This window comes from Akebia trifoliata, chromosome 16, assembly GCF_017979445.1.
Source record: "Akebia trifoliata isolate Shusen 1 chromosome 16, ASM1797944v1, whole genome shotgun sequence".
NCBI classification, from domain to species: domain Eukaryota; kingdom Viridiplantae; phylum Streptophyta; class Magnoliopsida; order Ranunculales; family Lardizabalaceae; genus Akebia; species Akebia trifoliata.
This window is the reverse complement of record NC_141390.1, coordinates 19,603,022-19,614,795: the sequence shown is the minus strand read 5'-3', so window position 1 is coordinate 19,614,795 and position 11,774 is coordinate 19,603,022. Positions and strand designations below refer to the sequence as shown.

Below are 11,774 nucleotides of genomic sequence, written 5' to 3'. Positions count from 1 at the left end.
GCTATGGAGAAGATCTACATTATTACCAAAATTATAGGTGCATATTATTTATAAAATTACTTGACCTCCAACAATGATATCTTGGAGTTATGCCAGATTGGATCTTGAATGGTCTGCCTATGAGCAAACTTGTTTGGGATTTGGGGTTGTGCTATTTGGTTACTTGATATTATTTTTGGTTTGCAGACTTTAGTCTGTGAGGTGTTTCTTTTACTATTCAATTTGCTAGTGCCAAAAAAGAGGAGCATTAAACATCTTCTAGAGTAGATCTTGAATCTTGATTTCATTTAGTTGATGCTAGGGTGTCTCCTGGAGTAGGCGTGTTATAGTGAAGCCTGGTTGAAATAGCTAGGAAATAGGCGAAGGTTGGACAAAGCATCCTCTAGAAACATTACGCTCCAATGGTGTCCAATTGCAGTAAAAAGTAGGCTAGGGTTCTCACACTAGGCTGTACTAGTGCTCATAAAGAAGTTCTTCCAAGAATGTAAAATTTGTCTGTCTCTTTAGGGTGGTTGTTTTATCGGTTTGAGGTGGATGTTGCTTTCAAAAGGGGTTTCTTTGAGGAATTTGTGTTTAAATGTGAGTCCCTTGGTTCCTTGTAAGGTTTATTTTGCCTTTGTACTTGTGGTTGGTCACCTTGACCACCTTCTTTTAATATAATTGTTTTAGTCAATTATTTTGGTCATCTTATAAATGAAAATATTTTGATTGTGTGAAAATATTTAAAATTTCAGAAAAAAATAGCTGGGTAACTAGAACTGGGAACCATCATATCTTCTCGGTTTCGACATCTGTCGATTATGATTATAAAATAATTAAGTGGAACAAGAATCAGAATTGGAAACAACAAAGAACTGTGGATGCCTGTCGGTTTTGGTTCTGTAATTTTGTCCTGCCTTTCAAGAAATATGTGCATTCACCTCTAAGCTCAAATGATGTTTGAGTCACAGAGAGAGAGAGAGAGAGAGATGCAAAAATGCATTGATTTGAATTACAACAGTTGAATGTCAAAAATGCATTCTTTCACGGTTGTCATATACATTCCTTTATGCATTTTATATTTCTTTTCATCTTTGTTTAAACCAATCTTTAGTGTCACTGGTTTTTGCTTGGCAAACGCTTCAGCAAGCATCTCTATCAGACGTGAAATGTTGGAACAATGAAAGATTAAACATCCACTAAGCTGAAGATAAGAGTTGTGTTGTGCCTCAACTGTGGGGGAATTGTGTGCAACTCATAGGCTGCCCAGGCAACTTTGTTGGGTTTTTTCTTTCTGCAATATTAGCAATTTGCCTGAATTCTGCACCCAATTTTTTTAATAAACGCGAACCTTGTCCCTACTTCACTTGGATGGATCCACTATTTTGATTTTTAATCTTCAAGCATGAAAATAAAGACTTCTTCTTTTATCTCAACATTTAGATTAAGCTGCTACTGGTATCCCATTATTTTATTTACTTCTCAGTTCTTTCTTAAACATATGCAGGCACAGATGTGATCTTCCTCCTTCACATCAAAATAGAGTTCAAATGTGTGGCCGTCTAGCTGGGAATGGAAGATCTGCTGTTGTTGGTTCTGTCCCATACCTTAGATCGACGCATAATGATATGGAGGCCCAGTTCCACCATATTGAGCAAGAAGCACACAATTCAGTCCTACGGGCCTTTAAAGCCCAATCTGATGCCATTACTTGGGTATTTATCGTTACATCATTTCACCACTAATGCATTTATATTTTCTTCACCATGCTTAGATAACTACCTCATGAAATGGAAATTCTTCAGGAGAAGGAAAGTTTAATAATAGAACTTAGAAAAGAGCTTAGACTATTAGATGAGGAACACAGAGAGCTTCTAGGCAGAGTTAATGCAGATGACATCATTCGGAGGATAAGGTCTGATAATGTCATGAAGTGAACTATGTTCTTTTTTCCGAGATATATCAATCAGATTTGCAACAAGTTTTGATCAGTTCTACCTTTTTAACTGGAAGTGTTATTTCATGATTACTTCAGGGAGTGGCGACAGTCAGGCGGACTCCAATCTGGCTTGCATAGTACTGCTCAACCTGTTCATAATCCAGTACCCAGTCCTACTGTCTCAGCATCTCGCAAGAAACAAAAGACAGCACAAGCACTGGCCTCTATGTCCTTAAGTGCACCATTCCCTGCTTTGCACCCACAAACAGTAGTTGTTTCTATGCAGCCATCATCATCGGTTGCTAAACGAGGAGCTCCCACCAAGGGCAAGAAGCCTAAATCAGTAAGTTCAATATTTTGAAGTATGAATTTTACTTAAAGATTCTTCATAAACTGCCCGCTCCCCCTCCCCCCTGGGTGCCCCCCAATAAATAAATAAATAAATGAATGACACACAGACACAACAACAACAATAACCAAAAAAACATAAAGAAGAAGCCTAAATTAGTAAGTTCAAATATTTTGAAGTAGGGGTTTTATGTAAAGATTCTTAATTTACATGTACCTATCTCACCTCACCCTCAAATATTTTTAATTTGACTATTACATCCGAGTTCAAGTATCAAATCACTTTTTTACTATAATCCCTTGGTGCATTAGCTTTCGAATTATTGTTTTAGCGTGCTTAGGAGAAACACTTGGTGAATAGGAAGAATACATAGCGAAGGGAGTGAGGGAGATGAAGCAGAGGCACACGTCTTCTTTTCTTAGTGTCATAGAAAAAGGAATGGGCAAAAAGTTGTGAAAAACAACCTCAAGCAGACCATTGCACAGGGTGCTGACCAAGCGAAGAAAGACTGTGGGGACAGCGAAGTTAACGACGTGGCCTCTTATATTGACCCGAACAACCATCTGAGCATCATCCCAAGTTGATCTAGGAATCCCGACAAGAGGGAAGATGGCTTGCAGAGCATGCAAGCGTAAGGAGGTTTCAATCCTTTTGCTTCCTTGTAGGCAGTTGTGTTTGTGTAATGATTGCGAAGGCTTTATCGATGCATTGCAATTTTGGATTTGTAAATTATGACTCATTGCAACTCTTTTTGTGTATAAATTTATGTGATAAAGAATCTCGATATTCTTTATTTAGGTCTATTTTGATTGTGGGTAATAGCTGCGTAGAAAAAAAAAATTAAGAATTAATATTTTTTTTTTTGAAGTTTAGATATCAGTTTATGACTACTTTAGATATCGGTTTGTATCGATGTCTAAAGTCTGACTTAGGACATCAGTCTTATAGACATCGGATTTTAAATTGATGTCTAAGAGGTATATTCGTGCCAGTGTGTATTGATGTTAAGTTCCATATTTGGAACGGTTTTCATCCGTTCCAAATTCTGAGTTCTGGAACGGTTTTTAACCGTTCCAATTCCTGAGATCTAGAACCGTTTAGCCTCATCTACGACGCCTCGATTAGAGACGGCCTATAAACCGTTTTGGACTGCATTAGGAACGGTAATAAACCGTTCCTAATTTACATTTTTGTTGTAGTGTCAAGAAGAGGTGAAATTTTTTTTTAGAGGATTCTAATGCCAAATACAAGACTGATGCTGATAAAAAGATAAGGGCTTAAGTATTTCAAGAGGGGGATCTAGTGATGGTTTATTTGCGCAAAGGGCCGCCAGTGGGCACGTACAACAAGCTGCAAGACAAGAAATATGGTCCTTTCCAGATTCTGCAGAAAATTAATGCCTATGTCGTGGACCTTCCTACAGATATGGCCATCTCTCCTACTTTCAATGTTGCTGATTTGTTTGAATATCATCCTCCTGATGTGTCGTCTTCTCAATCAATTAACTTGAGGTCGAGTTCTTTTCAAGTCGGGGAGACTGATGTAAAACAGATTGCATGAAATTCGGTGGGTGATTTGGACTCAATGTGTTGTCCAATACTCTTGCTGTTAACCAAGATCTATGATGCTTTTCGAGCAAGTTCCTTCATTTTGCTATTTTTGGCAATAATGTGCTGCTTAATTTCGGAAGTTGTCGTTTGGAGTTATCCTTTTCACTAGATTGCTGCTTAAGTTTAGGACTTTTGATTTATGCTTCTAATTAGAATTTTCCTATTTTTGGAACTGTTAGTATTTTTCCTTATTTTAGTTATTTCTTTCCTAAAGTTATAGTTCCAGTAGAAGTAGATTTTGCAACCTATATAAAGACTGTTTCTTTTCATTGTAAGGTCAACTTTTCATTCAATAAAAAATCTTTTTTTTCTAAGATCTTATTCTCTAAGCTCGTGGATTCGAGTGTGTTACTCTTTTGGTTCGTTGATTCGAACGATTTTCCAAGAAGCAGGCAATGCCTACTTCTTCATAAGCTTCCACTACGTCATATGCATTTTCAACCTGATTTAGCTGTGTGTGAGTCAACTCAAAATCCAACATTGGACCAGTTCTATACTCTTTGTGGAAGAAAGGAATAAGGAACCTAAGTAAGATAATGGTAAATTATTCTAAGATAAAGGTAAGTGGGAAACCTACGTACAAAAGAAGAAAGAGAAGTGGAACCTTAGAAAGTAAGAAAGAAGAAAAGAGAAAATAAAGGAAAAAAGAAGAATGAAAGAATATATAAAGGAAAGAAAAGAAAATAAAAAGAATAATAACAGAAAATTTAGATTCTCTATTGTTTCCTAAGACGTGGCCCCCAAATTCCCTATAGAGGGACAACTATTATAAAATCCTCCAAGGATGATGTATGAACCATGAAGTTAGCAACCTCTTCCCCTCACCATCCTTACTCTTACTCACTCCTTTCTCAGATGATGAAACCTGACTCTCTACATTGTGCATCCTCTTCTTTACAAGATAAAATGGGAATATTCGGTCTAAACAGACTCAGTGATGAAGAAACACAGCCTACAGTACTTACTACTCCACTTGTATCAAACTACAACGACAGAATTCGACCTCTTCTCGACACTATCGATAACCTTCGCCACCTAAAAGTCATGCAAGAAAGCATAGAGTTACCCACCATAGTCGTCATAGGCGATCAGTCATCTGGAAAGTCGAGTGTGCTTGAGTCCCTGGCCGGCATAAGTCTCCCTCGTGGTCAAGGCATCTGCACTCGCGTCCCACTCATAATGCGCCTTCAAAATCACCCAACACCCGAACCAGAGCTACAATTGGAATTTCATGACAAGGTGGTGCCCACAGACGAAACTCACATTGCCGAAGCCATTTCAACTGCTACTGATGAGATAGCTGGTGGTGGAAAGTGCATCTCCCACACCCCTCTTACTCTCGTTGTAAAAAAAAATGGCGTTCCGGATCTTACCATGGTTGATTTGCCTGGTATTACTAGAGTACCTGTTCATGGCCAACCCGAAGACATATATGAGCAGATTTCTAGTATTATTATGGAATATATAAGTCCCCAAGAGAGCATAATTCTCAATGTTTTATCGGCTACTGTTGATTTCCCGACTTGTGAGTCAATTAGGATGTCTCAAAGAGTCGATAAAACTGGTCTGAGGACTTTGGCTGTTGTTACTAAATCTGATAAAGCCCCTGAAGGTCTGCAGGAGAAAGTCACTTCTGATGATGTTGGTATTGGGCTTGGCTATGTTTGTGTGAGGAATCGTATCGGCGATGAGACCTATGAAGAAGCAAGGATTGAAGAGGCGAAATTATTCAAATCACACCCACTTTTGTCTAAGATTGATAAATCTATAGTGGGTATCCCAGTTTTGGCTAAAAAACTGGTGCAAATCCAAGCACGTAGCATAGCCAAATGCTTGCCTGATATTGTGAAGAAGATCAAAGAGAAGTTGAATCAGAATGTATCTGATCTAAAAAGAATGCCTCATAATTTGTCTTCCGTTGCTGATGCTATGACAGCTTTTATGCAGATTCTTGGATCTTCAAAAGAGACTCTGAAGAAAATCTTGATAAGAGGAGAATTCGAAGAATACCCGGATGAAAAAAAGATGCACTGCACTGCTCGAATGGCAGAAATGCTCAATAAGTACTCGGAAGAGCTTCAGTTGAAGTCCAACAAAAAGCTCTCAATGGAGAAATTTTTAATGGAGGAAATTAGAATTTTAGAGGAAACTAAAGGGATTGGACTTCCAAATTTCCTTCCTCGTACTGCATTCCTCACTATCTTACAGAGAAAGGTGGAGGAAGTCTCGGACACTCCTGTTGAATTTGCTAATAGTGCTTGGAATTACATAGAAGACATTGTTGTACGTGTGCTGACGTTTCACTCGCAATCTTACCCTCAACTTCAATTTTCTACCATAAGAGCAGCACGTAATCTGATTACAAAGATGAGAGATCGGTCCATCGATCGTGTGAACGAGATTGTAGAGATGGAGAAGCTCGCAGATTATACATGTAATCCCGAGTACATGTTGACATGGAATCAACTAATGGCACAACAAGAGACCCTCAGGAAAGCCATTAACAAACCCAATGGACACTTCGGATTGGATAAACTTTATGGGCCCTTCAGACTCAAAATGTTAAAGCTTGAAGGATTGGGAGAAGTTGAGATTGGTCATCTGTGGGAGTATTGCACAGTGTTAGATCAAGCGTTCGACATGAAAATGAGAGTAACCGCTTATTGGAAGATTGTTTTGAGGAGGTTGGTTGATAATTTGGGACTCCATCTTTTGTTCAGTATTCAGAATCTGGTGAACAAAGAGATGGAGAAGGAGATTGTGAAGGAGTTAATGGAGCCAAGTAATGGAGGTATCGAAAGGATGCTGGAGGAATCGATTTCTATCAGTGCCAAGCGTGCAGAATTGAACCAGAGTATTAAGAAACTTCAGGAATTTAAAGAGGTGGTGTCGAAGGTCATGGATCGCATTGCTGCCAATGGCGATTGTGCCTTTTAGTGCTTTTGGTTTTTCTTTTTTTTGATTATTCTGCTTTGTTTGTTTTAGTTTTTCTTTAGTTGTTCTCTATACTCTATAGAGCCCTTCCCATTACTAGTAGTATAACTATAAATGGTTGTGAATGTTTTGTAATTAATCTCTTTAAACTATAGGACTTGTTAATTTGTTTTCTTTCTCTATTATGATGTGTGCGGATACAGAGTTCAAAGGATGACCCATCTTTCTTACTGATTAAGAACAGCAGGTTAAAAGAATATAGCGTTGCTGAAAGTGTATCAAAAGAAACAGAAGAAGATTAAAAGAAAAGAATAATTAATTTAAATATTTTTAGCTTACAAACTAATAATTGAAACTTACCCTATTTAGAAATATTATTTTATACTACTAATTCTACCAAATCTGTTTGTTTTTTTTTTTTTTGGTATAAGAAAATGTATATGCCATCTCCCCCTCTTTACATGCAATTGGACACTAAGGCAGTTGACATTAACACAACATTTTCAAGAGGACCAAGAAAAAATTTGGAATCATCAATTTAGAAATATCCAAGGGGTACAGTTAGAAATTTATTTTCACAACTGGATGGCCTCTATGCCAATGCTTAGTTCAAGAATGAAGATTTATATTTTTAATTTCTTGATTGGAAGGCTGGGGTTCATGACGTAGGACATCTACAGTTCTAAGTAGCTTTCTAATTCTATTAGATTTCTATTTCTATTTCTGTTTCTAGTAGGATTTCTATTTCATATTTATGTTAAGAGTATAATTTCTTGTTAGTTTCTAATTTGTTTTAAATTCATTTTTATTATTTAAATTATAATTAAAAGTACTTAGGAACCTCCAATTTGAGTTCTAATAGGTTTAGAAAGTTAATATTATGTTATAGATAGGTTAGGAATATTAATTTTTAGTATTTTAATAGGATTACAAGTTGTTATGATAGAATTATCTATATAAAGAGCTCCAAATCCAAAAATTAATAATCAATCAATAAACAATTCAATTATCTTCTCTTTTAATTACTTTTTTAGTTTTATACTTCATTTTCTTTCAAGCTTTTGTTTGTTTATCAATTAAATCTATTGATTCAAATTGATTTTGAGTGTTCCATTGAACATAATCTATCGAATCTATTGATTCACATGCTTCTGTTACGTCAAGTGGTATCAGAGCTCTTGCTACGATCTACATTCATTGTTGGTGATGGAGAATTCATCACTAAAACTGAATTGGAAGCCCAATTCGAGAAGTTTGAAGAAGGTGAACATCTTAGTTGTATTATCCGTAACTTATTGCCAGTATAACATATTGATCATTCAACTCGACATAGTCTTTTCCAGACTACATGTAAGATTCAAAGTAAGTTGTGCAAATTAATTATAGATAGTAGAAGTTTGAAAAATATAATTTCAAGCTACATGGTTGATGCACTCAAACTACCCACTACGCAACACCCTACACCTTATTCTATAGGTTGGGTGGACGATGAATGCAAGATAAATGTGACAAGCCAATGCTCTCTTTCTTTTAACATTAGATTATATAAAGATGATATTATTTGTGATATCGTCCCAATGAAAGCATGTCACATCCTCTTAGGAAGGCCTTGGCTTCATGGTAATGATGTCACCTATCAAGACAAAGTCAATTCCTATTCTTTCATGTATAATGGTGTCAAAGTGATATTACACCCTTTTCCATTCAAAATCCAAGGCTACCCAACCAGCCAAGGAGAATGAAACATGCTTTGTTTCTACCAAAATCAACGAGGACTTAAAGGAAACAAGTCAAGAGTTCCCGATGGTAATTCCACCTTCCAACCGAGACCCTCCTACTCAAGTTTTTTATCAAGTGCAGCCCCTCCTTAAAAAAATTTCTTATGTTCTTCTTTTAGAATTATCGAATTTATTGCCTCCAACAAAAAATATCCAACACCACATTGATTTGGTGCCTGGTGCAACTCTCCCAAATTTGCCCTATTATATGATGAGTTTGAAAGAGCATGACACATTGAAGAAACAAGTAAAAAGGAATTTTGAAACCTTTACTAACAAGTACAAAATCGGTATCGATAAAAGATTCAAGAAGTATGAAAAAGGGGACTTGGTCATGGTTTATCCTAGTAAATATCGTTTTCCCGTCAGAATTTACAAGAAGACCAAGTTGAAGAAAATTGAACCTCTTCATCTCTTGAAGAAGATAAACAATAATGTTTATGTAAAGATTTTGCCTGATCATAAGTTATGGTCAATTATATTCTCTAATCTAAGTCTGAAGAACGGATATTATGGAAGTGGATTAAAGCGAAGGACGAATAGAAAAACAGAAAGAAAAAAAAAATGGCCTTCAAGATCAACTCGAGGACGAGTTTTTCAAAGAAATGGGTCCTGATGTAGGACATCTACAGTTCTAAGTAGTTTTCTAATTCTATTAGATTTCTATTTCTATTTCTATTTCTATTTCTATTTCTAGTAGGATTTCTATTTCTACTTCTAGTAGAATTTCTATTTCATAATTATGTTAGGAGTATAATTCCTTGTTAGTTTCTAATTTTTTTTAAATTCGTTTTTATTATTTAGACTATAACTAAAAGTACTTAGAAACCTCCAATTTGAGTTCTAATAGAATTAGAAAGTTAGTATTATGTTATAGATAGGTTAGGAATATTAATTTTTAGTATTTTAGTAGGATTACAAGTTGTTATGATGGAATTACCTATATAAGGAGCTCCAAATCCGAAAATTAATAATCAATCAATAAACAATTCAATTATCTTCTCTTTTAATTACTTTTTTAGTTTTATACTTTATTTTCTTTCAAGCTTTTGCTTATTTATCAATTGAATCTATTGATTCAAATTGATTTTGAGTGTTCTATTGAACATAATCTATCGAATCTATTGATTCACACACTTCCGCTATGCCAGTTCACTACTTGAAAAGAAGGTAAATTCGACGGATTTTAGTGTCAAAATGAACAGCAATCAGACCTCGAATGGTAAGAAGAAAAAAATTCATTGGAAGATGGTGAAGGGAGGACCTATGATGATCAAGAGTGTCCTCGGTCATGACAAAATTGTTGTCTCTATCCCTAAGCAATAGTAAATCTTCAATAACACGTCTTCAAGAAAAGGGTGCGATCAATTGAAAATTGTTATATGATTAACAATGGGAATCAATGAGAATATGGTTACCTAGACCACGATCCACAATTTAAACTTAAAAATAGAAAATGCCTTTCTTTGTACACAATTGAGTAATTATTGTGAGTTGGTTGAAGTTTGTGAGTGTTGATACCATAGCTTGGGTTTCAAACCTGTCCTCACATACTAACTAATTACCAACCACTAATCTCACTCGCCAAAAATGTATTTGAAAGATATTAAAGTCTATTTTCTATTAGAAAATATTATAAGGAAGAGGACAAGGACAATATTCATATTTTTGTAAATAAAGGTATGAAAATGGATAGCCAACCCATTGTAGAATAGAAAAATACAATTAGAGGAAATAATAGGAAAAAAAAGTGTGCTTTAGCAATAAGTCAAACCCATCTATGGAAAATCTTCTATCGAGATTGCGTATGATGATCGTGTTCCAACACACATTCATGGGCGGGGCCAGGGTTTTTTCTCATGGAGTGGCTAAGCATTAACAATGGTTGACCGATAATCTTGATTTTCTTTTATGCCAATGTTGAACTATTTATTGCGAACAATGGTTTTCATTCTCAACTACTTATTATATGATATTCAAGCACCACCAAGACCATAATTTAAGTCCAAGGCAATCCTATATGAGGCAAGTTATAATAGTAATGCCTTAGAATAAATTTACTTAGTACGTATTTATAAGAATTTATTCTAGTTAAAATGATTTGACTCATCCAATAAAAGATGACTATAACAAGTCAACTCAATCTCTATTCTTGTCTAATCAAAATTGAATTAAAAATATTCACTGCATTTTAGTAGATGTTTATCCCTAAATCTAATGCCTTTTTAATTGTTACTACTTTAGACACTTTCCTCTAATGTACAATTGTTTGAAAAAAGATTATTTCATTGATGTGAGGGTACATGTTGATGCGCGTTTGTTGCGTATAAAGAAAGTATTTTAGTAACTTTAAAAAAAGAGGGTAATTTAATCTTTTTATTGATGTCCTGGAAGATGGAAAGTCATCCATAATTAAGTTAGACACATACAAGGTTATTTTAGTAACTTCAAAAAAATGATGTTTGCCTTTTTCTTTTTGGAAGGAGTCCTCATTAGGGCTTAAAATGGGGTGTATTTTATCCAAATCCTAGTGATCCGAATCCAACTTTTAACGGGTTTGGTTTCTTCTAGTATATCCAAGTTAAAATATGGGTTAGATATAGGTTGATGTCCCTTGGCTCGAGTCCGATACGGGTCGGATACGGATCTATCCCTATATCCACCTATATTCAAATGATAAACTATTTTGTATATTGTATGCTATATTTGTATATCTTTTAGTCTATTATTCATCAACAAAATAGTATTAAGTGTAGTGGTCAATAGTTCTTTTAAAAAAAGGATAGGTCTTGAGTTCAAGTCACATTTAAACCACAATTTTTAATAAATTACTTTGAAATGATTTAAAATTATCTAACTGACCCGAATTAATTAATTTGATCAGATCCGGATATGGATATGGGTAGACACATTTCCAACCCAAACCCGACCCGTTTTAAGCCCTAGTTCGCATATTGCACACTACTCCCTCTTACTCTTAGTAAAAGACCATCAAATGCGACATACCATTAAACAAAGGGGTATTTCTAATATTTGCAAAAATGTGGAGGCATATATAAAAAAATTTCTTTTTCCAAAACTTCAATGAGGGCAATCACCCCTACATAGCTCCGCCCCAACACATATTGGATTGTATGTCATTCTTGAAGCCAATGAATAATGCTACAATGATTTTCTTCTTCTTC

The 11,774-nt window shown here is 35.4% G+C and overlaps 1 protein-coding gene and 1 pseudogene across 1 annotated transcript; both read left to right on the top strand.

Annotated features, from left to right (window-relative positions):
* The first annotated feature begins 1,496 nt into the window (after positions 1-1,496).
* On the top strand, positions 1,497-3,084 carry LOC147382745 (protein EMSY-LIKE 3-like). The gene is made up of 4 exons (XM_086428877.1): positions 1,497-1,694; positions 1,785-1,894; positions 2,015-2,261; positions 2,753-3,084. The coding sequence occupies exons 1-4, from the start codon at positions 1,530-1,532 to the stop codon at positions 2,849-2,851; spliced, it is 621 nt and encodes a 206-aa protein (XP_086285003.1). The 5' UTR covers positions 1,497-1,529; the 3' UTR covers positions 2,852-3,084.
* A 1,571-nt stretch (positions 3,085-4,655) lies between these two features.
* LOC147382744 (dynamin-related protein 4C pseudogene) lies at positions 4,656-6,991 on the top strand (annotated as a pseudogene).
* Positions 6,992-11,774: the final 4,783 nt, after the last annotated feature.

Bases quoted from the DNA above. Each gene is read 5' to 3' on its own strand.
- LOC147382745 (XM_086428877.1), top strand. From the start codon at position 1,530: ATGTGTGGCCGTCTAGCTGGGAATGGAAGATCTGCTGTTGTTGGTTCT. The intron at 1,895-2,014 runs GTCTGATAATGT...TGATTACTTCAG, and splicing joins GACATCATTCGGAGGATAAG to GGAGTGGCGACAGTCAGGCG. The intron at 2,262-2,752 runs GTAAGTTCAATA...ACCATTGCACAG, and splicing joins AGGGCAAGAAGCCTAAATCA to GGTGCTGACCAAGCGAAGAA.